Source organism: Magallana gigas, chromosome 8 (assembly GCF_963853765.1).
Source record: "Magallana gigas chromosome 8, xbMagGiga1.1, whole genome shotgun sequence".
Lineage (NCBI taxonomy): Eukaryota > Metazoa > Mollusca > Bivalvia > Ostreida > Ostreidae > Magallana > Magallana gigas.
In genome coordinates, this window is record NC_088860.1 from 20,020,242 (window position 1) to 20,045,497 (window position 25,256).

At 33.2% G+C, this 25,256-nt stretch overlaps 4 protein-coding genes across 6 annotated transcripts; 3 read left to right on the forward strand and 1 right to left on the reverse strand.

Moving 5' to 3' along the window:
- Window positions 1-890: 890 nt before the first annotated feature.
- On the forward strand, window positions 891-3,352 carry LOC117689843 (uncharacterized). The gene is made up of 4 exons (XM_034472090.2): window positions 891-1,414; window positions 2,229-2,274; window positions 2,409-2,474; window positions 2,891-3,352. The coding sequence occupies exons 1-4, from the start codon at window positions 998-1,000 to the stop codon at window positions 3,274-3,276; spliced, it is 915 nt and encodes a 304-aa protein (XP_034327981.2). The 5' UTR covers window positions 891-997; the 3' UTR covers window positions 3,277-3,352.
- A 6,746-nt stretch (window positions 3,353-10,098) lies between these two features.
- LOC136270636 (tripartite motif-containing protein 3-like) lies at window positions 10,099-13,804 on the reverse strand. Of its 3 annotated transcripts, none has more exons than XM_066068932.1 (2): window positions 13,731-13,804; window positions 10,099-11,617 (listed from the first exon to the last, which is right to left on the reverse strand). In XM_066068932.1, the coding sequence occupies exon 2, from the start codon at window positions 11,122-11,124 to the stop codon at window positions 10,240-10,242; it is 885 nt and encodes a 294-aa protein (XP_065925004.1). In that variant the 5' UTR covers window positions 11,125-11,617; window positions 13,731-13,804; the 3' UTR covers window positions 10,099-10,239. The 3 variants fall into 3 exon arrangements, with proteins under 3 accessions (XP_065925004.1, XP_065925006.1, XP_065925005.1); XM_066068934.1 differs by having other exon boundaries at window positions 10,099-11,238; window positions 13,731-13,784; XM_066068933.1 differs by having other exon boundaries at window positions 13,716-13,782.
- A 983-nt stretch (window positions 13,805-14,787) lies between these two features.
- LOC109617086 (uncharacterized) lies at window positions 14,788-17,448 on the forward strand. The gene is made up of 4 exons (XM_034472089.2): window positions 14,788-15,425; window positions 15,805-15,850; window positions 15,964-16,029; window positions 16,210-17,448. Exons 1-4 carry the CDS (start codon window positions 15,078-15,080, stop codon window positions 16,587-16,589), a joined length of 840 nt encoding a protein of 279 aa, XP_034327980.2. The 5' UTR covers window positions 14,788-15,077; the 3' UTR covers window positions 16,590-17,448.
- A 3,054-nt stretch (window positions 17,449-20,502) lies between these two features.
- LOC105345918 (uncharacterized) lies at window positions 20,503-22,230 on the forward strand. The gene is made up of 4 exons (XM_011454323.4): window positions 20,503-20,997; window positions 21,240-21,285; window positions 21,415-21,480; window positions 21,772-22,230. The coding sequence occupies exons 1-4, from the start codon at window positions 20,638-20,640 to the stop codon at window positions 22,149-22,151; spliced, it is 852 nt and encodes a 283-aa protein (XP_011452625.3). The 5' UTR covers window positions 20,503-20,637; the 3' UTR covers window positions 22,152-22,230.
- The last annotated feature ends 3,026 nt before the right edge of the window (window positions 22,231-25,256 follow it).

Consider the following 25,256-nt stretch of genomic DNA (forward strand, 5'->3'; position numbering starts at 1 on the left):
CATGTATATAAGACAGTGCCTCATCAACATACTGGTACGTATTTGCCCTCTCATTTTTGGGAGTTGATTTTAATCAACTCTCCTATGCAGTTACTCTGGCAAACCGAAAGTGAAACAGTGTTTGGACCTAAGCACAAATCATCACCGCTGACAAGACTAAGTTCTTGAAAATAATAGAAAAAAAATTCGATGTAATGTATGCTGAGGAATTGTTTTTCAAGGAAACTTATCTATTAATACTTTGAAAATAGTCAAATTTTATATGTAACGAACAATTTAGTTATTTTTGTAGTTTCATGTATTCCTACGCCAGAGTTAATATAGTCTCGTTCAACCAGACGCTCGGCTGTCTCCTTAAATCTGCGACAAGCAGAGAGGGGGCTCTCTTGCTTGTCGGATAATAACGGAGACAGTCAAGCGTCTAGAAAACGAGACTAGAGTTCGATATCAATAGTGCTGGGATTTATACAATTTTTAGAATTGTTTCGATAACTAATACATACTAGTAGTTGAAATCTATCTACATATTACACAACATGATTCATATGGGGTTTCTCGAAATTCTTGTCGGATAAGTCTAAAAATTCATATTGTAAAAAAGTGCGTATTTCAAATACAAACAAGAAACTAATTGCCATGCAAAATAAATTGATTTTAAAATAAATGGTAATCGATAAAATCAACTCCCGTCAGTACTTCAGTACTTTGATTAAAACTTGGAAACTTTAATACATGTAATGAATTGGTGCGTATAAATCATGCACGATACAACTATATCCTAGCATCCACATATTGACTCAACTATTCATGAGGAAACAAACACAAGTTTTAATCTTTATTCAGTTGACGATAAAAACTGCAAGACATTTTCCATAGACTGAATAGGTCAAACTATCCGTAGTTAAGATATATCATTTCTTTCACTTTAAACTTGTAAAAAGGAATCTTCCATATTTAGCTATAAGGCATAACATACTTTTGGTAAGAGGAAAATGATATGGCCATACCACAAGAAATCAACGAATGTGATAACGAATCGACGGAGAGATTAAATTGTCCTGACAACAACGATGAAAACGGCAATGGTCAGAGTGGTGATAACGAAAATCAAAACCATGAACCTGTTGAAGGGTGTGTACCAAAAAAGTTCTACTACGTTTCGCTTGTAGTGAATGGGATCTTTTTAGGTTTGGTGTTATGTATTTTGGTTCTTTACCTTGTCCGGGGGGATGACGACTACAAGGATGACCTTCAATCTTCGAAATCAGCGCACCCTCCCCCCGAGGACTCGTTCTTCTCCTGTTCACCGTGCGAGCCATTGGTCAGGACTGTTGATGCCAACACAATGAGGTTATTCATGAGAAGTTCCTCCATGTTGTGCTGTAAACTGATAAGTCCTGTTGTTAAGGTACAGGTGAGTAAAGTCTGTGAGGTGAATGATTTTGATAGCGAGGAATAATCGGTTAGGTAATTAATATATACATACGGTAAGAGTAGAAATATTCAGTAAGTAAATAAGGAAGTCGATTGAATGTCTAACAACCAAAAGGGTACCTTTTATCACAAAAAGTTTAATGCAGTCATCACACAAATTGAATTCGAAGATACGTGTACATCTTTTCGTAACAAATATTTAACCTCACAGTATATAACAATTCTTAACATCTATTGTTTGAAATTTAATAGAGTACCTTTTTTCTTTTCTGTCAATCATATACTTTATTTCTAAATAAAATCTGCAAGTAATTACCTTGCCTTGCCAAAATAACTAAGTCGGATAAATATGTGTCATTTTACGATAATTCGTCTACAAAATCACATATATTCTTGATTCATAAATTCTTGATTTTTTTCTCATCATCAAAGCATTTCTCGCCGACTGAGGGGAAAAAAAGATCCAGACAAAAGATAAATTAAGATCACTGTGTTTTTTGTAAAAAATTGATTCTATAGTAAACAATTCGAATACTTTCTCATTACAAAAAATAGTACAAATATACAAATATATTTATACAAAGGAAGCCATGTTTTATTGGGGGGGGGGTGTTAATAGTGGGGGTTTTGTGGGGTTTTTTTTGTTTTTGTTTTTTTTTTTGTCTCGATTCAGGTTTGAAAAAGCTTAGCTTTTCATATGAAATGCTTACTTATTACATTATCTTCATGTTGAACGTTACAGTTCTGTATAAAAGTGTTTGTGCTTACTTTATTAGTAAATTGTTTCACTTCAGATTCCAATCACAAGTCGAATAAGTGAGAAGTGCCAATCCAACAAAAGTATGTAAACAATATATTGACATGTGAAAAAAAGCATTATAAAATAATGAAATTATTTAAGATTCTGTTTAATTGAAAGAAAAACTTTGAAATAGTCTTGAATGATAAAGTAATGCATTTCATTTAACATTTAGCCAGTAAAGAGGGCACCGTTGGAGCACTGTTATACATTAACCATAACCGAACATTTCGTACTTCAGGTATGTATATAGCATTATCTTTCAAAATTTCAACAGTTATTGTTTCAGAAGTCTAGATGGTCGTGACCATTTTTAGACTATTTTAATCTCCGGCGAAAAAGAGTTCTGTATAAAGATATATAAGAATATTCAAATTTAGATCCGAAGTATTTGGATATCTCTTAACTTAATGACGGTTTATTATTAAATGGATCGTAAAGACAATTTAGGAAAGATCTGATGGTTAATTTGTTGAGAACCCAATCTTATTAGTAAATGGAAGGGTAGAGAATTACAATGGTCACATAGGTTTGTGATTTGTGAACATGTAAATAAAATGGCACAATGTACAATAAACTTTTCTTTGTAAAAATGCTACATTGTTTTGATGCATGTATAATATAACTTTAGATGAAAACAAAATCCATTTTAATTAGGGCTGCATTGGATGTTGGGCAGTAGCAACACCTATATGAAAGGAGGAGTGTGGTATGAAGAACTCTATCAGTACGGTCGACTCACCGTTCCCAGTGACGGGGTGTATGCAGTCTACAGCTACATACAGTTCGATTCCTACACTGTACACGTGAATAGTACATTAGACCGTCCAAAGCAGGAAATACACGTGTTGTACAAAAATGACTTTCAACTGATTCAATTGAACAAGTTCATGATAAGACAACACAGCTTCATTACCAGTCATGTGGGGCCAATTTTGGTGGAGTTGAAGGCCAGAGATTCGATCCATGTTGCTGTTGGTTCAATGGGCAGGTTTATCCACAACAGTCCTCAATCCAGCGTGTTTGGGTTGTTTAAGTTGTGAATCATAATATCGGGGGTATAATACAATTCCTAATTGAAATAATGAGGTACTTGAGCAGTTTGATTAATATTGATTGACAGGTGTTGTTTAATAAGAAGTTGATAGTTTTAACTGACGATTTGTTTTTATTTTTAAACTATGAACCAATAAAATTTATGTTCATTAATATAACCAATTTTCTAATGAATACGCTTTAAAATCAGTTCTATGTAGTTGTAATTCTTAAAACTGCTTGGTCCGAATGTATACATTGTATATAATGGATGCTATAAAAGTATTTCATTAATTTTTAAGATCGTTTAAGCAATATTTTATTTTTACAAAACATCTCAATGAGAAAAAATTATTAATAGTTAATATGGGTACCCCCGCCCCCTCCCCCGTTATAAAAATAAGTGTCCAAATATAAACGGCACGTGTCAAATGTTGTATTATAAAATGTTATGATACTTAATAAAATCTTGTTAAATAATTTGCAGCAGCAAAATAATAGGAATGCCAAACTGGATTTTGAAGTGGAAATAAAAAAATTTTAAAGGTAATGATACAACGTATTTCTATAGACATCTATCAATCCAATGACTTCAATTTAACCTGATCTAAAATGAGTCAAAAATGAAAACGAATAAAGAATCTTTTTTACGCACTGGTGGCTTTTCAGAAGAGAATATGTTTTTACTCGTCGACTAGCATTAAGCTCTCTTTTCAGCCCCCCCCCCCCCCTAAATAAAATCAGAAAAACGGTATTCAATTTGAAAAAAAGTTATACGAATAAAGGACTAGCACCGGGAAGACTTTTTTCAAACCGGATGTCATTAAAATGTTTCAGGAATAGGCTGCAATGTAAAAAAAATTTCTTTAAAAATATATGACATCGCCATTTATGAAAAATTTTAATGGTTTTATCATAAAAACCACTTGGAATGTCGCTTCAAGAGATTGACTTTAAAGGTAAACATGCAGAAATAAATTTAACGTACTCTCAAGAATTTTAATCGCATTTGGTTTTCATGGTAATTTTGTTGATGTTTATGTTGTCTCAAAATGAAATCCATGGACAAACGTCTCGCTCTACTAAAAGGACATTCCATTTAAGTCAATTTTTGACAAATCGAATTTTACCTCCAACCTTTGAGACAATAAACAAAAGTTTATAGGTTTCAAAAAGTACTTATAGTTGATACATTTTATATATTTGTTCTCACTTGTTTTATCAATATATACATACTGTTAAACGACAAATTTATACAATACTAGTATTGGGTGAACAAAATGTGATTTTTTAAATATAAAAATGAAATGTAGTCTGACTGATTTATTTATTTCCCTAAAACGATTATGTTAATACAATTGTATTGTCATGTAACTCAATTAGTACATCGTATCTCTGAGTAGACTCAAATTTCACGTGACATTTTGTGATCAATTAGGTCATAAAATACTTATGCAAGGAGCTGCAAGATTTTTGCACGATTTCTCGATTCCAATCTCTTCTATGTTTCAAACTTTCCAGCCTTAAACTCCTTTAAAAAGCAACACAAACTCAAATCAGCTAATCCTAAGGTACTCATCACATCTAGGTTTCTACTTTTTAAGACACAACGCCACAAGATGGCGATTTCATTGTTCATTTAAATTGTTTGTATCAATCCATTTTAGTTGAATATTATCATCACTGGTTATAGTATCGAAACCACCTAGAGCTTATGATTTATTTAATGAATCATTGTTTTGGAAATTTTTCTTGTTTAACGCAAAATTGCTTATTTGTTTGCCTCTTTCCCTTACATACTCTTATGCATCAAGCTACCTTTTATAAATAAGTAATTTTCTGTTGATTTGGGAGACTATTTTACGGCGTAGTGAGCCACTTTGAGGGCCTTCAGGCTTCACAGCACTTCACTTCCAAATTAATACCTTACCCAACATGACAACCTACGTATAAGTATACCCTAAATTTAAAAACACAAAAAATTCATTATCAATTTAGGTATTTGTGATTTTTTGACATATATGTAGCTCTATGGAACGAAGCAATTTCGTCTGTTATCTTCTCACACACTTGGTAGTCCCACTTTAAAGTGGAGACATATTTTAGGTAAATATAGAATCAAAAATGCATTATTAAGCCGGATGCAATTTCGTATCTCAATATCTAAGACTTTGTGCAGTCATACAATAAAATGCTTTAGTATAGTTCTGAATTGTACACAAATAGAAATCATTGGCATTCTTGAATTTGAATTTATCTTCTCAGAAACCCGTTGAATTCTCATCTAGATCTGTGATAACTTAAATAGAGAATTTCGGAAATTTTTACTTTACAGAAATCAGAAAAAAGAAGCAGTATTATCACTATATGCATCATTCTATTTTTTGAGACTGTGCATTACCCTTGTAAAGCAAGACATTATTAACCCGCTAATATGATTAAAATTTATTTGTGATGCCAACACATTTCGTTGGCCGCTGATTAAGATGTAAAGGAAGCAAGTTGTTCAACTGATTATTTATCAGATCCATCTTAAATTTCAAATATCATTTGTCTAGCCATGGACTATTCTTCGCGTATTTGGTCAAAAAAAAACTCAACTTTTAACTTTTACGCTGGAGCATTTTCCTATGTTTTAAACAGAGTGTTTCCTACAAGTGAGAATAGTGACTAATGGTTATTACCTTTCAGCTAATTTAAGAGGGTTTAATGGCTGTGGTCATATTAAGACTATATTAATATCCTTGGGGTGAAGAACTTTGTATAAAAATAAAGGAAATATCTAAAATTTTATGGTGGATCTAATGTATAGTATGTTGATCATCAAGCAATCAAGGATCTGATTAAAGGAAAACTTGATACACGTAAATGAGGTTAAATGGCATATATATTAAAATGTACAGTGTGTATTTCGATACCATATTTTGAACAAAAAAAATGATATCATGTATTGCTCTTGGAAAACTGTAATGAAAACACACTGATCAACCGATTTATTTGAAGTCAAAATAAATATTTTATTATACACGTTGATATAGATTGTGAAAATAAAAAAGATAGGATACAAAAAACATCTCAAATAAGATACGTAAACAAGTGGGGGTTCAATATTTCGAAGTCATGATAATTATAGCCACTTTTAAATAAGATGTGAAAATTATAAAACGTTTGTCAATATTTTGCATGGTGAATTTGTTGAATCCCCTCTCCAATCATTAAAAATCGTTTATAAAAATGAATATAACTAGTTACGAGTAACGAATAAGTCTTCCGTTCAATTTTTTTTAACAATACTATTAAAATATAAATGAAATTATAGAATTCACCTTCAACCCCATCGCTTTCAGATAATGTATACGACTGTCAATATCCTTCACAATGCTTATAAAAGTGTTTTGCTTCTTTACATACAGCACAGTAAAGATTTAAGATTTTAGTTCCCTAATCCCTAATAACGTTATAAATGGGTGTGGCAATGAGTTTTGCAAACTGATATTGTTATGATCAACAACTTTGCTTCTATAATGCATTACAAAAACTTTATCGGTTTTAAGTTATGTGTAAGAGAGTTTACGAGTGTCTTGGCCCCTATATAAAGGGGCCAGCCCCTTTTTCTTGATTTCCTTGAAAAGGTCTTAAGAATACCAATATGTTTTGTTCTTACACCCATCTAGAATTGTTGTTCATTTTTTAGATACAAATAATTAAATATTTTAGGGGACAGCCTCTAGATCCTTAATGTGGGCAGACATTAGTCTATTGATTAGTGGAGTCAATTAGAATCATCAATGCAGATATTTTCTCTTTTACAATGCTTAACAAAATATGTCTCCTTCTCTAGATATAGATGACTCTCTAGGGGCCAGTCACTTTTTCTTGATTTCTTTGAAAGGGTCTAAAAGATACGAACATTTTTTTGTTCCTTCACCCATCTAAAATTGTTGTTCATTTTTGAGATACAAATGATTAAATATTTTAGGGGCCAGCCCTCTAGATCCTGTATTGGGATATACATTGGTGTTTTGATTAATGGAATCGATTAGAATCATCAATGTAAGCATTTTCTTTTCTAAAATGCTAAACCAATATATGCCCCTTTTTCTTGATTTCCTTGAAAAGGTCTTAAGAATACTAACATTTTTTATTCTTACACCCATCTAAAATTGTTGTTCATTATTGAGATACAAATGATTGAATATTTTAGGGGCCAGCCCTCTAGATCCTTTATTGGGATATACATTGGTGTTTCGATTAATGGAATCGATTAAAATAATCAATGTAAACATTTTCTCTTCTACAATGCTAAACAAAATAGTCTCCTTCTCTAGATAAATTGCGTTAATGTTTAAGTACTTTGGCCCCTAAAAATCCCTAATTTCTTAAAAGATGGGCGTGGCAATGATTTTTTCTAATAGATATTGTGACGATCAACAACTTTGCTTCTATAATGCATTACAAAAGTTTTATCATTTTTAAGTTATTCGTAATAGAGTTTACGAGTGTCTTGGCCCCTAAATAAAGGGGCCAGCCCCTTTTTCTTGGTTTTGTTGGAAAGAACTTTTGATTCTCTACCACTTTTGTTATATATATCTTAACAAAATATCAACTGATAAAATAATACAGATCAAAACGTATGAAAATTTTGAATGAAAATTTGTACCCAATTTTCGTGCCTAGGCGAGCTCCAAGAAATGGCGCCACTAACGTAAAACAACATAATAGTGCACAACTTCAAACTATAGACTACCTATCCTGAAAATTTCATAGTCATATCTCTGATAGTTTCTGAGATCAGCTCTGCACAAAATAGGTCGTAAAAAATTACAAAATGTCCGAAAAATCGGTACCAGAAGTGACGACACAAAAAATGAAAAAAAATGTATGAAGTTTAGATCACACCCAATAATCTGTGAAAAAATGATTGATATCGGTCAAACGGTTTTCAAGAAATCGCGTGAACAAAATTTGGAGAAAAAAAATAAGAAGAAACAGTACGAAAACTATAAGGTCTTCCGCTGGAAACTGAAGACCTTAAAAATCGAGGTTTTGAAGGTAAGATTTGATATTTTGCGAATACAATAAACCCACTCTCAATTTGAATATAAACATCAAGAGAGGGGTGACAATTCATTTATACCTCATGGATATGAAAATTAAAATCTACTATCTCAACTATTTAAACTCCATTTTCAAAAGATATGGTATGTCAAACATTGCAATATTTAATCTTGTCCATTTGTTTGGAATAATTTCTTTTGTATGATCAAATTTCTCAATTTTTTTTTGTATAATTTTTCATTTGTATTGTATAATAACCATTTGTTTTTTTTAAATTTTCCATTTATACACTATATTTAACAAACTAAACATACAGTATCAAGACAATTTGTTGTTAACGATGACACATTCTGATATCTTGTACATTCAAACCGCTCCAATCACTAAGCTAATGAAAGTAGGCATATTTCGTAGTTTGTCAAAGAAGCATAACGGTTAAAACACAAAAATGCTTTTCTTTGTTCAAATACTTGTAATGTTTTTGAAGCGTTTATTGGGCCACAATGGGAGTTCGGAGTCATATATTGAAAATAAAGAATGCGATATAACTATTATGACCAGACGGTTAAGAGACCCACTGGTCTGCTAAAACTCTTTCAATTGATTTTAATTGATTGAACATTACTTTTACTTGAGTGAACGTGCTGAGAAAGAATAATATATAAGTTTTGTAAGAGGGATGTACGGCCATCTTGTACATTTAAGAATAAGAATGTAAATACTTTTGAACTGGCTTGTTTCTGCCCGAATCTGGCGAAAAATTTTGCCAAAAGATACAAAAGCAATAAATATGAGATAGATTCTACATGTTGTTTTTAATGCATATTATGCACAAGTACAGGACAATGCCTTTTTAATCACTTGAAACAGCTCTCGAACTGCGCAGCTACAGACTTATTTTTAATATTTAGAAACCTGCAAAAAATATAAAGGGGGTTCTTCCTTATCTGAGTGACCTTTCATTTCACAGAATGGCAGAGCTTCACCATGGGATTTTCATTAATGATATTGTATGTTACACAATTCAATAGTGATTTAATATGATATATATTTATTAAGCAGATCTTTATATAATTTTTTTCTTTAAAATACAAATTGTACCTTTGTAACATATAATTTTATATTTAAAAAGCTCGCCTAATAACGGTTGTAAAAAATTTCGTTACATTTAAACTTTGTCCCATCACAGCTATGGTAAAATATGGTAAAAGAAAAGTAACTTGGTTTTCACTAACCCCCACTTCTTTTATATAATCGCCAAAACGTACAAAAATGAAAATGAACAGTAAAAATTATAAACTGATTTTGATGACTCTCAATAAATAAATGTTTAATCAATGATGCACTGTTCTTAGTGAATGAATTAGCTGATAACCCTATCATTTGTTAATGAATGTTCTTTTGGTACAACCACGCAATTCTCACCCAGGTGATTGTTCTGAGCATATGAAACTTCGATGTTTTTATACACGTAATCCAGTATATGATTATAGTTATAGACCTTTTGCCGTTTATTAAAAAAAGGCATAAATTAAGCAACACTTCGGTGTTAGTTAAACTGCTAGAGCAATTTCAAAATAAATATTGCATCAAAGGTAAGTTCCAAAATAGAAACAAAGATTAAAACATCCTCAGCTCACCTAAGCATTATATTTAACACACTTTGATAAAAAAAAACCAAAACAATTTACCTCTTTGGTTACATTTAATATATAAATACATGTACAAGTTTAAGCAAATGAAAAAAATATACAAACAAAGACATGTTGTATAACTAAACAAATCCACCCTGACTGATTGCAATTTTTGCGTATAATATATTTCTTTACTGGTAACTAAATATTAAAAAACAAAATCTAATTATTACTTAGTTACAATTTGCACATATAATTTTTAGCTTATACAGTACTTGTTTACATACAATACCTGATTTTCTTCAATTTACGTGTGCCCCTTTCAGCCACAAAAAGGTTGTCTTTAGAGTCCACACATAAACCCCATGGAGCGCAGAACTTACAGTTATCAATGTAGCGGAGGAACCGTCCGTCTGTATCTATGATATGGATAAACTGGTCGTGGTAGTTAACGATCAGAATCCGACTCTGGCTGTCTGTGGTGATGCCTGCTGGAAGAAATGTTCTCTTGTAGGGATCACTACATGCAGATTCCTTGGTGATAGGAGGTGGACCAGTGTACCTAAACCTAAATTCCCCAGCCTGATCGAACACCACTACTGCGCCGGCGTCGTAATCAGACACACAGACATCTTGGTTCCTGTTCTCACAGATGTGTTTGATATTGGTGTCACCAGAGGGGAGGAGAGGTTGTCTTTTGTCACTGTACTGAATTGTTTGTTTCTCTGTGGAGCCAGAGTAACGCACAACTTTTGCTTGTTTATCATCATCGCTGACCATGAAAACTAGAAGGTCACCACAGGAGGTACTACAGACACGGTCAGGTTTCCACTTTCGTAGTTTGATGACCATCTCTATCGTTTTATTCTTTACTATGTTCACAGTTCTATCTTTGTTATCAGCATAAACCAGATCTCCATTCCTCGTCACTGTTATGTCTCCTGGATCGTTTCCTGACTTGGTTTCGATTGACTTCACTTGTTTCCCATGCAGGTTGTAGAGTCTCATAATTTTGCCATTACCACGCGTCCATACTTCTGTGTCATTCAGACAGGTTATGCCAATCAGAAGACCATAATATGTGTCTATTTCTGTAATGACCTGGGGTTCATCCATCAGTGACAGGCCTGACGGAGGAGAAGACTCGGCTTCTTGGGTCGACATGTTATTGAAATTTGAATACAGTGGGGCTTTAGCTATCGAGACTCCAGATATCCGGACGCTTCAGTTTATGGACGTCCGGATAACTGAGGTTCCACTGTACCAGTATGACGAGCACTGCAAAAGATTAATCGATTGCTCTATTCCTCCATCCATATATCCGCATTATTTTAAATTTTTTACTTTTTAATTAAATTATAATTCATGCATATGTCTACTGTAGTCTTTTTTATCCAGACTGTCTCCAGTACATTGTCCAGGATGTTGTAAGTTGCATAATGTGTCAATTTTCTGGTGCCCCCGTTTTCTGTTAAAATTATCAGTTAAATCTCGGTAATGAATGTCTTTTAAAAGACAAAAAAATAATAGAAGTTCAGAAGGTGGTGCCACGAAAAAATACAGGACAGCTTGTAAAGATACGAGGCACTGGAAATAATCCACCACCAATTGATGTGAACAATGTGATATTCCTATCTATGCAGTACGTGGTTTTTTCCTGAAAAATAAACAAGATATAAAACATATATTTCCCAAACTTTTGTATAATAACACAAAATAGAAAAAGTAATAAAGAAGTATATAAACCTATATATCATAAGTTTTGAATTTTGAATTATACATTACGGTAAAAAAAATTGAAATATGTTATAAACAAATGAAGTAAACTTAAGGAGGCTGGATGTTCAACAAATTAACCATCAGAACTTTCAAAAAGATACGATTTGTTTAGTTATATAAACTACAGTATATTTAGAAAAAAAAAATCCATAGATTTTTGCTTCCGATTTTACGCATTTTCCGATATTTTTGTAAAGAACTCTTCTTCTAAATGATATCAATATATACAATGTATTAAAAGAATGGCTACGACCATCGGGGCCGTCTTAATTAAACAACACATTGACATCACTATAGGTACCATAAAGCTGAAATCTGGAGGGGATGAAATGGAGTCTAATCGTAAATAAATAGGAAGATGCAGTTCTTGAATCATACACCCATTTTTTAAATCATAAACAACACCCATTATCAAATCAAACTGTTATTTCAAAAACCTGTTTATTAGATTTTATTTAACTTTCATGTTAAATATTGAAATCTGATTCATTTCGACTCAGTTTATAATCTGTTTTAATACCCCCCCCCCCCCTGTGTAAGCAACACATGGAACGGGTAACAAAACGAATTGTTACATGCGCGTAAATTATGCGCGTACCGCACGTCATTCATAAAGAAGTCAGTTAAGTTTTCTTTAAATTTAAGACATCCAGTAAAATTAAATATAAAATGCCCATCAAGGGTCCTCCGCGCCTTTGAAAAAAGTTTCTCACAAACGTTTGGGTCTTCAACAATATAAAACATATCGCCTTATATATTTAAACAACCGGAAATATTTCTGAAGACAGTTACAAACGTAATAAGCACTAATGCAAATAAATGTAACCGTTTTGTATAAAAAGCATGACTTAAATCCGGATTGGCTAAAACAAAAGGCTATATTTAAAAAGGAAGTTTAAAAAGAAGGAAGAACTAAAAATATGAGGCCACTGTCTAACCAGTAAATTCTCACCTATGGGGAAAAATGCTATAAATAATTTTATATACTACAACGTTTTCATAAGAAATAGCTCTTAATGGGGGGAGGGGGGCTGTTTAACAAAATTGTACGTTTAATTTCATCATGATGACACGAATTTTGCTGTAGATCTACTTGTTATTATAACTGATAAGAACCATTCCACAAATATTTACATTCAATTTTCCTGAAACATACCGTATTATTTTAAATATACAAAGGAAGCTAGATCCCCCGCTGTTAGACGATTTAAACAGGAAAGACTTTCCATCTCGCCTTAATTACAGAAGTTCACATTTATTCACTTTACGAAGACTATTATTGACATACATAAGAAAGGGTTTGATATTCTAATTATAGTCCTTGATAATTTATTCCGTTAAGTTTAATTAAAGGGGGTGCAATATTTTTAATTTCGGGGGAAAATATATTAAATCTAATAGCACACTAAATAACTAATCCAACGAAATAAAAGTTGCTCAATCTCCTTTTAAGGTTTTAAGGGTGAATTTTGGGTAATCAGTTCTAATCTAAGTATTTTGTCTTAAAAGTGCTTATCTAGTATATTATCTAGAATATACTATTCATTTACAACTCAATTTTTTATTTAATTAAATGCACTTGCTTAATGATTTACTAAAGCTTAAAAAATTGATATTCAAAATTTAGTATTTAATATTCGAGATTCAAAAACCCGAAATTTAACATTTAAATTAACTTGTAGAATAATGAATGCATAAAACTTTGGGAAACATATATCATAGCAAAATTTAAATGAATATATCGTCGACGATAATAGGCTCCGTTTGAATATCAATATATTTCATAACCACAGGGGCATCGTATCCGCTCTACTCTCTATGATATGTGTGTGTGTGTTTGTGTCATAGAGATTAGAGCGGATACGAAGCACCTGTGCCATAACATGCTTTTTTCAAGGTGGAACAAATCTTTTAAAGTATTTTTACTATTTCAAAGACTATACAACGATTAATAATAGGTCAACTGAAGAACATACTTAATTCAAACCTACTAGTAAACTATTGAGCTTGAGTCTTCACAGTCCAACATGGCGGGCTCTGTGTATTCGATCATAGTCAAACATGCCTGTTTCTATGTGTTTATTATTTGTGGTAAGTACAAGGTCACGTGATTGATTTTAATGCCATGTACGTACAATAGCTTTAACCGTCAAACATACGAAGCATTTAAATTTTTACATTTGATATTTATATTAATTATTACCTACTCAGCAATGTTTTGTTTAAAAAGACGGTTTTTGCTTTATACGATAATGTTGAATTGACTTCACTTTCAGGAGAGCGTCTATCACGAAATATTTAGTTTAATATTGAATTGCCTCAAGACACTTAGACACGATTTGAGCTCCAACTTTTAAATTTCATTTTTCCATTTTTAAAGTTTAGAATGATTAATATGGGTATTCTAATGCTTTGTCAAAATCTGAAAGTCAGATATTGAGTTATCAGCAAGATGCAGAGTTTAAAATGATATATTTCATAAACAACGCTCAAGTCATATGTGTTTTAATAGAATAACTTTCAATTAGATGTTGCTTTCTTCTGTTGATAATATTATTCATAAACACATTGAATCAGTTTACCTTCTTTGTCATGTCATTTTGTCAACGAAATGGTAAGTCAATACTTTACATTATTTGTAAACAAATACGTAGTATAAGTCTCGAGCTTTGTTTACATAACAATAAATTTTTACCTCTGTATCGCTCTTATAACTTGACTTTTAGCAATCAAATGATGGTCAATCATTCAAAATGCACAAGTAAACCATTTTATACATAAAAAATACAAAATGAAACTTTCATCTACAATCGTGTCGCAGTCCCTTCAAACACTAAAGCATAATAATTATTGTATAATTCTTATCCTTGCGACTCGAAGCTTTACTGCTTTCGAACTTTTCAATCCATATACAATTTATGTATGCATTTATTATTTTGATGTTAACCAAAATATACATTAGGACGTAATTTTCAGTTCGAGTATTTGGCGACTTTGATGATTATCCTTGTTAGCATCAGCCTTTTGCACTGAGTTCTAAATGTGATAAGATTGTGTTGAATTAATGAATATGCAATCATAACATATATAGAAAAAACAGTTATTTGATAATCTTGGTGTCGTAATTCATAACAGACTAGGAAGAGGGAAACAACGGGGGTATGGACAAAATTTAATTGACCCCTTAAAAAAGAATGTTACCACTATAATGCTAGTATTTCTCAATCTAATGGTTATTTCCTGGTTAAGGAAATCATAAGCATTAAGTGGCCCCAACTTACACGTATTTAAGAATTTTCAGGTCTTGTTCAGTCGCATTGATCAGATCAGAGGGCACAATGGCACAGGACGATAGTTCTTCCCATTGCTTAAATAACGAGAAATGTTCGAAAATTATCAAGGGAAAACGAATACGACGCTCCGTTATCATTTCGTTTGCCGTAAACGTGTTCTTTTTGGGTGTGGTGTTTTGCTGGGTGGTTCTTCAGATTGTCGGGGACCAACGAGACAACAGAGATGACCCCCCAGGACCGACACCAGCGCCCTCTCTCCCCGAGGACTCGTTCTACTCCTGTTCTCCGTGCAAACCCATGATGAGGGCTGATGATGCTGACACAATGAGGCTCGCCACAGGGAATTCCTCCTTTGTATGCTGTAAACGAATAAGTCAAGATGTCAAGTTAGAGGTTTGCACTTCATTTAATCATTGGTGTAAAAAAAAGTATTTGAACGTAGATAACGCATCATATAGCAAATGCAAAACGGAATTTGATGGTCAATAAATTACGATTTGCTTAACCGTTGTGAATGCTTACATTAGATAAATTTGGCACTAACTATTGGAAATAAATGATACTGAAAAAGTCGGCATAGATTACTGTTCTATTTTGTTTGTTCTTTTGAAGTAAAGTAATTAAAGCGTTGATATGAATTCAGGCACATATCGTTGTTTGTGTGTGTGGGGGGGGGGGGGGGGATGAGGACCCACCCCAACATCCCGACAATCAATCTACCCTTGTTGTAACCTCCCTGTCTTTCAATGTCTGTTGTTTTTTTCTACTTTAGGAACCTAACACGGGGCAGTTGCTTGAGGAATGTCAGGCCAAAAGGGGTATGCAGAAATAAAAATTGAGAGAGAGAGAGAGAGAGAGAGAGAGAGAGAGTTTGTAAACTATTATAATTCATTTAGTTAACCAATTATAACTTTTTCTATTCATCTTTAAGGCACTGATGAGGGCACAGTTGGAGCACTTTTGTACATCAACCTTACACAATCACAATGCACTTCAGGTAAGTGGACATTGAGACATTTTCTACTTTCTAGATGAAATCCGATGTTTATCTTTTGATCAACATATATTTCATGATTTCAAGTGCTTTATCACAAATAATATGGATATGTAAATGCTGAATTATATGTTAAATTAACCTTATCCAGTTGATTGAAAAGGTATATTAACTTTTGCTAAGGTCTGCATTGGATGCTGAGTGGAGGCACCTCCTATATGAAAGGGGGAGTAGTGTATGAGGACTCTACTCATTATGGCAAACTGACCGTTCCTAGTGACGGGGTGTATGCAGTCTACAGCTACATACAGTTCGATTCCTACACAAGTAATAGTAAACTAGACCGTCCAAAGCCAGAAATGCACGTGTTGTACAAAAATGGTGACCAGCTGGTTCAAATGAACAAGTTCATGCTAAGGAAACACATTTACATCACCAGTCAAGTGGGACCGATTTTGGTGGAGTTGAAGGCCAGAGATTCGATCCATGTTGCTGTGGGTTCAATGGGCGGGTTTATCCACAACAATCCTCAGTCCAGCGTTGTCGGGCTATATAAGTTATAAATCACGAGAACAAAACTAGGAAAAGCAGTGTGAAACCAAACTTGAAGTTGAGAATATTACCTACGCAGAAACAGAAACATATTGTTATTTCTTACGATCTGGCCACAAGAAACTAAAGTTTTAAGGAAAGAGCCTTCTCATTATCAGACATACTTCTCAGATAAAGAAGTTAACGAAATTTTTACATAGTCAAACAGATCATTTAACAGAATGATCGTATCAGTCTAATCAAAGTTGACCATCGTGTTTTCAGATCAAGGTCACTAGCTTTTTTATCAATGTTTAGGATAATAAAAATGAATGTAGTTATCTACAGTTATATAGACAAGATATGAAGTTTCTATTCTTCAATGTAATGCGATAATATTAGAATACCTATCAGCTTATACTTCTTAATTGAAATATACATTTAAACTAAATTGATAGATATTCCTTAGCCTGCATTTCCTCCAATTTTCTTAAATTTTGAAGATATTTTAATTATTTTTCTATGCTTTCAATATTAAAATATTTCTGATATTTAGATATTTTGAAGACTTCCCATAAAAGGATAAATTGACATATAAGGGAATACATTGACCATTTTATAAGAGAAAAATCCGATTTACTTCAAAAAGCAAATTAAAATGTAATTTGATAGGCAAATCATGATTTAAAAACATATTCTTAGACCCGAGTATCATTTCATTAGTTCATGTTAGTTTTAAAAGCCTATGACTCATGAATCTACAGTAATTTTGAATTGCTAAAACATATGATATTTTCCTGCGCCAATGTTCCTCCAAAAATATAGCCCTTGTTAGATTCTGAACTTTGATTTCTATTTTCTAGGCCAAGTTGTATAATACTAGTAGTAAAATGAAAGAAAATATGATATTTTCACTTCCTGTCATCGTAATTGAATGAACATTCAATAAAATTTACTTTTGACAAGTTAAAAACCAGAGAAGACTCCTTCCTTAACTTGACTGAAATGGTATTAAAGGATAAATAACGTCCGGTATAATTAACAATTCCTTGTTTGCAATTTAATTCCAGTTTGCGCTTTCCTATTGGTAAACCACCCGGTAAACGTCATCTCGCAGAATAATATGTCGTTTATGGTATAAACGGGGCCTTATACTAGCAGTAGTGTAGCTTTTCCCATCCCAAGGAAAATTGCCGATTTTCCCCTCTGTGAGAAAATTCACAATATAGTAGTTTACTACTTACTGCCGGTGACTCTTTGGTGTATAAAGCAGTAGCGAAGGTTCTCCATCCTCGTCTATCACTTGCTAGCTTCTAAAAATTTGCCCCAGTTTGTCTTTTGTTCTGCCAGCCATGGTCCGCCCCCAAGTGACCATAAGACTTCTCGTTCTCCGTGTTCCTTCTGGTGTCCCGAAGAGAGCTAAAACCTTTTTTTCTGGTAATGTTGTCCGAGTGTCCTTAAGTAGATGACCAAGCCAATTTCAACGCGTCTCCTGGCGATTTTTGTTGTCATGTCCTCTTGCTGGCACCTGTTGAAAAGATCCTGATTTGGGATGGTCTTTGGCAAATATATTCATAGGCTTAGGATCCTTCCTAGAGACTTTGTATGAAATGTCGACGGCTTGTTTAGGCACCTGCTCTCTGGTCCATACAAAAGGATAGGTATAGAATGCAGCTTTTGTAAAAAAAAAAATTTAGTTTTGTCCTGCATGTGATTTAACTTGATTTCCATTCATAAATGCTTCTCTCGCCTTGAATTATCTCTGTTTAATATCATTATCTGCTCCATCATCTGTTGTAACTTTATTGTCCATGTGTGTAGAGGTGTTAGTATATGTATACATGGGAGGGTTTAATTTTTCACTCTTGCCTCCATTCGATTTATGTAGGAGGACGTTTACTAAGTAGCCAACAATCATTAATGCATAGAAAACAATGCCTACAGGAATGTTGTAGCTTGATCATGTTAATTTACAATTGTTTGTACTTAAAATCTGATAAATCAAAATGCATTATTATATATCAACTTTTAGTGGGGAATTTCATCTTTAAGCAGAGGGTAGATTGAGGACGATTTTAATATCTTGAATGTATTAGTTTTATCAAACATATCTCAATGTAATTTGATTCTTCACAGCTTTTCATCCAAAATGTACCATTGCTTACCATTAAATCAATTTCACTGAGATTGTGTACTATAAAACAAGTGGGTTTTCTTTCTTTTGTCCAAAATACATGAAAGTACCGTTACTTATTATTATAAGAATATTTTTACTGAGATTTTATAGAACAGTATCGTTATGTTGTGTTTCTAAGTGTGTGTGTGTGTGTGAGGGGGTGAAGTAGAAAAAAGGTTTTTCTGAATTCGTAAAACCTTGACTCTTTATCATCAGATACCATAGTAAATGATCACAATCTCCGAAGTTATAGATAAATGTTCGTTTATGGGTACGTAAGATAGAATTTTATCAAATTAGGCACACGTTATTGATAAGATGAAATTCAGTAAACAACGTAAATATGACACCGGCATCGAATAATGTCATCCACTAACTCAACTTTCATCAATCTCAAAGTCAAGTATTTCTCATAAATAAATGATGAATAAATGAATGATAAATGATAAATCTAGATATTATACATGTATTAGTTATGGGTATATATGCTCATTGTTGTTAAAAATGGTTATTATCATTGTGAGTTCCATACCATCCCATTTCAGATTATGTGTATAAGTACTCCAACCTACAACGCTCCTTAATTTTTACATTACCAAATTTAAGGTCAGACGACACGATCCTTGAGCATTTTTTTTTATCTCCTCGTAATAAAGAGTTCTATAAAAATTATTATTTTTAAAATGATTTTTAAAATGATTAAAATTTACTTGTATATAGATAAATGCCTAGATGGCCAAGTGGTTAAAGCCGTGGCCGCTCTCTGACAGGAGCGTAGGTTCTAGATGCTGTGAGTTCAAAACCCGGCCCAATATAGTGAATTTCGTTATGCTGTATTTATGTATTTATTTATTTTTATATCAGCAATTCAAGAGTATTTTCAACAAAATTATATAGGAAATTGCAATCTTTAGTATTTTGCAGAAATGTCTGGTAAGGTATCCTAATTTTTTGCAAGAAAGCTTGTCAAAATAGTAGTAAACCATCAAAAAAATTCCTGGAAAAAGTTATATGAAATTGAGGAACGTGTCGTATGACCTTAAACAATTTGTGATAAAGAAACTGTCAGGTTGTAAATTTAGTTTTTTACTGCCACCAATAAAAATTCGAAATCTAAAACATGACAAAACCATAGCTTTAAAAGCTGTTTTATGTTTAGGGCTTCACAACACATTGCATTGATGATACTCCATCCAGAGACCCATTTAACAAGTTCATATTATTTTTCATTTATAGTTTTGGCGATTTAAAGAACATGGACATTTCTATGTGTCATGTAAATTTTGAATTTACCGGTAGGCAGTAAATACAAAACTTCCAACATGTCACATGACACAGACAAAGCATAACTTTTACAAAAAGGCTAGAGGGAATTAAATAGCAAAGGACAAAGTTGCTAAATGGAAGTAATAAGGTTGCCAGAAATTTGTCGTAACTGGCACAAGTGTCATTCATCAGTCTTTGCCGATTATTAAGCATTCCTCGACAAATTTAACCTTCCTTCCTTTGTAGAGGTTAACTATGAAATAGTCTCTCTTCTTATTCTGCAAAGTAAATTTTGAATTAATCTTCACACATTGCCGTGAATGGTTCAGGTTTTTATATACCCTGGGTGATCATATTACATCAATAAGTGTATAGGGGTTCCTTTTAAAAATAAAATCAATACGCTCAATGTTTAAATAAACAGAAGTTGTTCCGAAAGAAAAATTTCCCCTTTAAAAGAAATATCAATCGCGGAAAACTGTACATTGTGTAGAGGATATAATTCATTCGGTTTTTCCACTGTCAAAAGGGGAAAAGGAAATATGTGCGTGGGTATTTGCATACCTATTGATAACCTTATATAGGAAGGGAGACCTACTTATACACTTATTATATCACAAATACTGATACCAACAAAAATGACAGTTGCCGAAGACCAAACTTTAGACAGAATGATTTCAGAAAACTCGGAAAATTTGAAAACGGAACAACCGCGTAAACGAGGATCTCGAGCTCAATACGTCTCGTTTGCCGTAAATGTGTTCTTTTTGGGTGTGGTGTTTTGCTGGGTGGTTCTTCAGATTGTCGGGGACCACCGAGACCACGGGGATGACCCTCGAGGGCCGACACCGATGACCTCTCTCCCCGAAGACTTGTTCTATTCCTGCTCTCCGTGCAAACCCATGATAAAAGCTGATGATGCTGACACAATGAGGCTCGCCACGGGGAATTCCTCCTTTGTGTGTTGTAAACGGATAAGTCAAGATGTCAACTTAGAGGTCTGTTTTTGATTTTCTTTATTGGCAAAGATTTAGTTTGTAGAAATTGAGATAGGTGGAATAGTTAAGTCATCTAGCGTTAAACCGGTTTGATAGGCTTGGAAATCGTGAACACTATACGACCCTTGTGTATAATTTGAAGATATTTCTTTCAGATTCAGCTGATTTAGAGATGCATATAACAAGAAATGTTAATCTGAGTGTGCTGTTTTAGCTAAAATGGCTTTATAATTTCACTTTAGGTACCGAACAAAGGGCATCTGCTTGAGGAATGTCAATCCAACAAAGGTAATGAGAGAGAGAGAGAGAGAGAGAGAGAGAGAGAGAGAGAGAGAGAGAGAGTTATTATTGTCATTATTTATCATTTATTTTAGCCTGTTTCGATTATGATAATACACTTTTCCCCTTAATTTGAAGATAATGGCGGGGAAGCAGTTGGAGCACTTCTATACATAAACCTAAATCTAACACGATGTATTTCAGGTTAGTGCGGGAAAATGATAAACGTTTCTTTTTTATCAATATTTTGAATGTGGGGGTAGGCCAATATATAATTACACGTCCAGTTGAAGGTTTTAAAATGAAGGCAGTTAATCGAAAGAAAACGATAGATGAATATTTGCTGCAACTATAAAGCAATATTTCTTACAATTTTTTAATACTTTATTTTTTTTTTTATATTTTGGTTCAAGTTTAATGTGCAAATAATATGGTTTACAAATTCATAGACTACTGCTATGGAGTTAATTAATCATTTCATAAACTTGTGTTAAGGGTTGCATTGGATGGTGGGTAGAGGCACCTCCTATATAAAAGGGGGCGTGGTGTATGAGGACTCCACTCATTACGGCAAACTGACCGTTCCTAGTGACGGGGTGTATGCAGTCTACAGCTACATACAATTCGATTCCTACACAGGGAACAGTAATCTAGACCACTCAAAGCCAGATATGCACGTGTTGTACAAAAATGGCAATCAGCTGATTCAGATGAATAAGTTCATGCTAAGGAAACACAGTTATATTACCAGTCAAGTGGGGCCGATTTTGGTGGAGTTGAAGGCCAGAGATTCGATCCATGTTGCTGTGGGCTCAATGGGCAGGTTTATTCACAACAGTCCTCAGTCCAGCGTGTTTGGGATGTATAAGTTGTGAATCACGTTCGGAAAACTATGACACTATTGGAGAATCCCTAAATTTCCGATTGAAATACGATCCTTTTTGCAGCTAACTAGGACTTGCCCGAAGGCTATTAACCGAGAATATACTTCAAACATTTATTTTATTTACTCAAGTAATCTAAGCAAGTGTGGTTTGTCTTAAAGCAGCATTTATATTTAGCTGTGGTTTTTTCCAAAGCTTGTTGTTTTGTTGCATAAATATGCAAAAAGGATAAACACTGTTGTTACTAAACTTTTATGATATGGAGGTGTCAAATTTTATTTCTCGTAACTTTAGTATATCAATTTATTAACTATGCAAATTCCCTTGCAATTGGGTTAAATCTAGTCTAGTAAAGAAATACAGAAATGTTCGATAGCATTATGATATTATGTACTAGTAATTCCTCTTCTTGAACAATACAGTGTATGTTGTGTGCAATACAGTTTTATGAGTTTTGATATTTTATTGCTTACATTTTGACATTATTGCAAAATTTGCCGATTTCCCAAACTTACAGTGTGAAAAGAGTATTCTATTAATTTATTTATTATACAGTATGTCAAAAGACCGATTATTTCACGATTTTGATGTGGTTTTTTTATTCTGCTTAAATGGCAAATGTAGATTGGGAAAATTTCAGGTTTTTTTTTTTTATCAATTTCACTGTGTGAACAGTCATTATATTTATTATCACATTAAGACTCTATGATCTCCCATCAAAATTATACCATTTTACAGTGCATTTTCTTTTGATGACAACAAAATTTTCAATGTATAAATGTAATGTTCAATTCGTGTGCATGTATGTGTGATTTGATTATTCATTGTACAGTTTTTCAAGTTAAACTTGCATTATTAACCTTGTGAATTTGCCAATAAATTATTTTCATACTTTCTAGAACAATCGGGCTATTTTTCTGAAAATTTCATTCTTTTTTTTCATATGACTGTCTTCTGTGGAACCAATGAACACATAGATAGGATCGACGAATCTGTTCCAACAAGCACATGAATACCTATACTAAAGTATTGCTTTTTTAAAAGGAAAATTGTCTTTCAGAACATTCTTTGCCCCAAATTTATTTCATGGCATTTAATCGTCTATTGACTAAACCACTTTAGGGGAAATTATCTATCCACAAAATCACATGGAGAACATTGAGCATAAATGGTGAAGGACGTACAATGCCCGAGGAATACCTCACACTAGGATATTTAAACGACTTGTGAACATCTCTTATATATAAAGAAACCGTGAAGGTGTGCATCAGTACTATATGTATTATATGGAATTGCATTACCTGACCATTAACAAACATTCTTACTTTATATGTTTCTCCTTTTCTACGTTTATTTTCTTAACATTACGTCATCTCAAACAACAACCTCCGATTGTGGTAGTGCAATTGTTTTTGGGGGGTTTTTTTTACATTATTTGGACTGGACAAGAACAATTTGCATTTTTTGCAGTTATGTAAAGGGTTTTATATAATTTCCCAAATATATTCTTTTGCATAAAAGATTTGAAAAAAAAGTTTTACCTAAAAGGAAGCAAAAGCGCAGAAATATAAAAGAATACGTCCACTACGATTCGAACACCCTGTCAGCAGAGTCACCCCTGCGAATGTGTTTGGAATGTTTTCTTTATCCTTACTAAGTATATAATAAACCCAGAGGTGCTCGAATGAAGTTCACGAGAATTCACCAAGATTTGTCTAGTTCCTGTGAAATTTCGAGCGGAAGTATACATGTAAGTGTTCGGATAATATTCTCAAAATACGTAAGCGTAAGTATTGGTCGTTTTTCATATCATTTCCTATTCTGATTTATGTTAAAACAACGTGAAAATCTTTTAAGATATATGTTTATCCACCATCTAGCAGTTATTTAAATTAAACGATATTCAGAACAGAGTTATCGTTCGTGTTCAACCACGTGTAGAGTGGTTGAACATTGGGTTGCTTAATAAAACCATAACCATGGTTGATACTTGTTGTGTGCAATATCATGTTTTTAAAAAAAATAATGGGTGCCTGTACATGTTTTGCATAAAAACTTAGGATATCGAGCCATTTTCGAGGAACACTCTGCATAAAATAGTGTAGTCTGTTTCACTATTGATACTATTACTAGGTCAGGCGCGGATCGAAAATAAACCCTTAGGAGGGTCTCTACCAAGCATGTTAATTATTGCAACAGCAGGGGAGAAATTTTTTTGTATTGTCACACATTAATTTTTAGAACACATTTTATCTACCAATTGATGAAGATAAAGTTTAAAACCAATAAACCTCTAGATTTTATATTTCACTACAAGTACCTATAGATTCTATGAAACAGACTATTAATACGAGGCAAAATTTTTACTGCGAAAGTGAAAAGGTCAAATTAAACCACGTGGTTTAAAATTTAAGTGTGCGAGAGGTACCGTCTACAATCCTCCGACTATCATACTGTGCTACTATGACACATATATCACAATAAAAAGCTTTTATAGTTTGACAGTTAAAATAACGTATAAATAAAGTTTTAAGTCATCTGTGAAAACCACGAATTTTGACCCATAATGGTTCAAGACTACACTTTAATAAATCAATAATAAAAAAGAACGCAAACTTATCCTTTAATCAAAAACACGTTTAGGATGGAGTCTATACCAATTCATACAAAACATTCGCAATTTAGCACAGAAAATGGTTAAGACTTTTTTCTGGCTTGAAAAACGTGCGTAAAATTGATAATTGCATCGCGACCGATAAACCAGCGAGGCAATATGTAGGTCCACACAGGTGGGACTCTTCAGCGAAGTATTTTAACTTTTTAGAGGTCAGCGCCTGGTGGACATTCCCTATTTACGAGCGGTGTTTAGCCTTAACTTATAAACCTATCCCTCTTGCGTTTACCGAGGAAAAGCAGGTTATTGACATGCATTGCGAAATTTTTCATATAAATAATGAATACAAGCCAAAAATAAAATTTTTCACAACATCTGATCCAAGTTCTTTTATATTCCTCCAACTGGGGGGAATTCACGTCTTGTTCATCCCTGTCCTTTATTTGATGGCAGTTCATTGTCTAGTGACTAAATCACTTGGG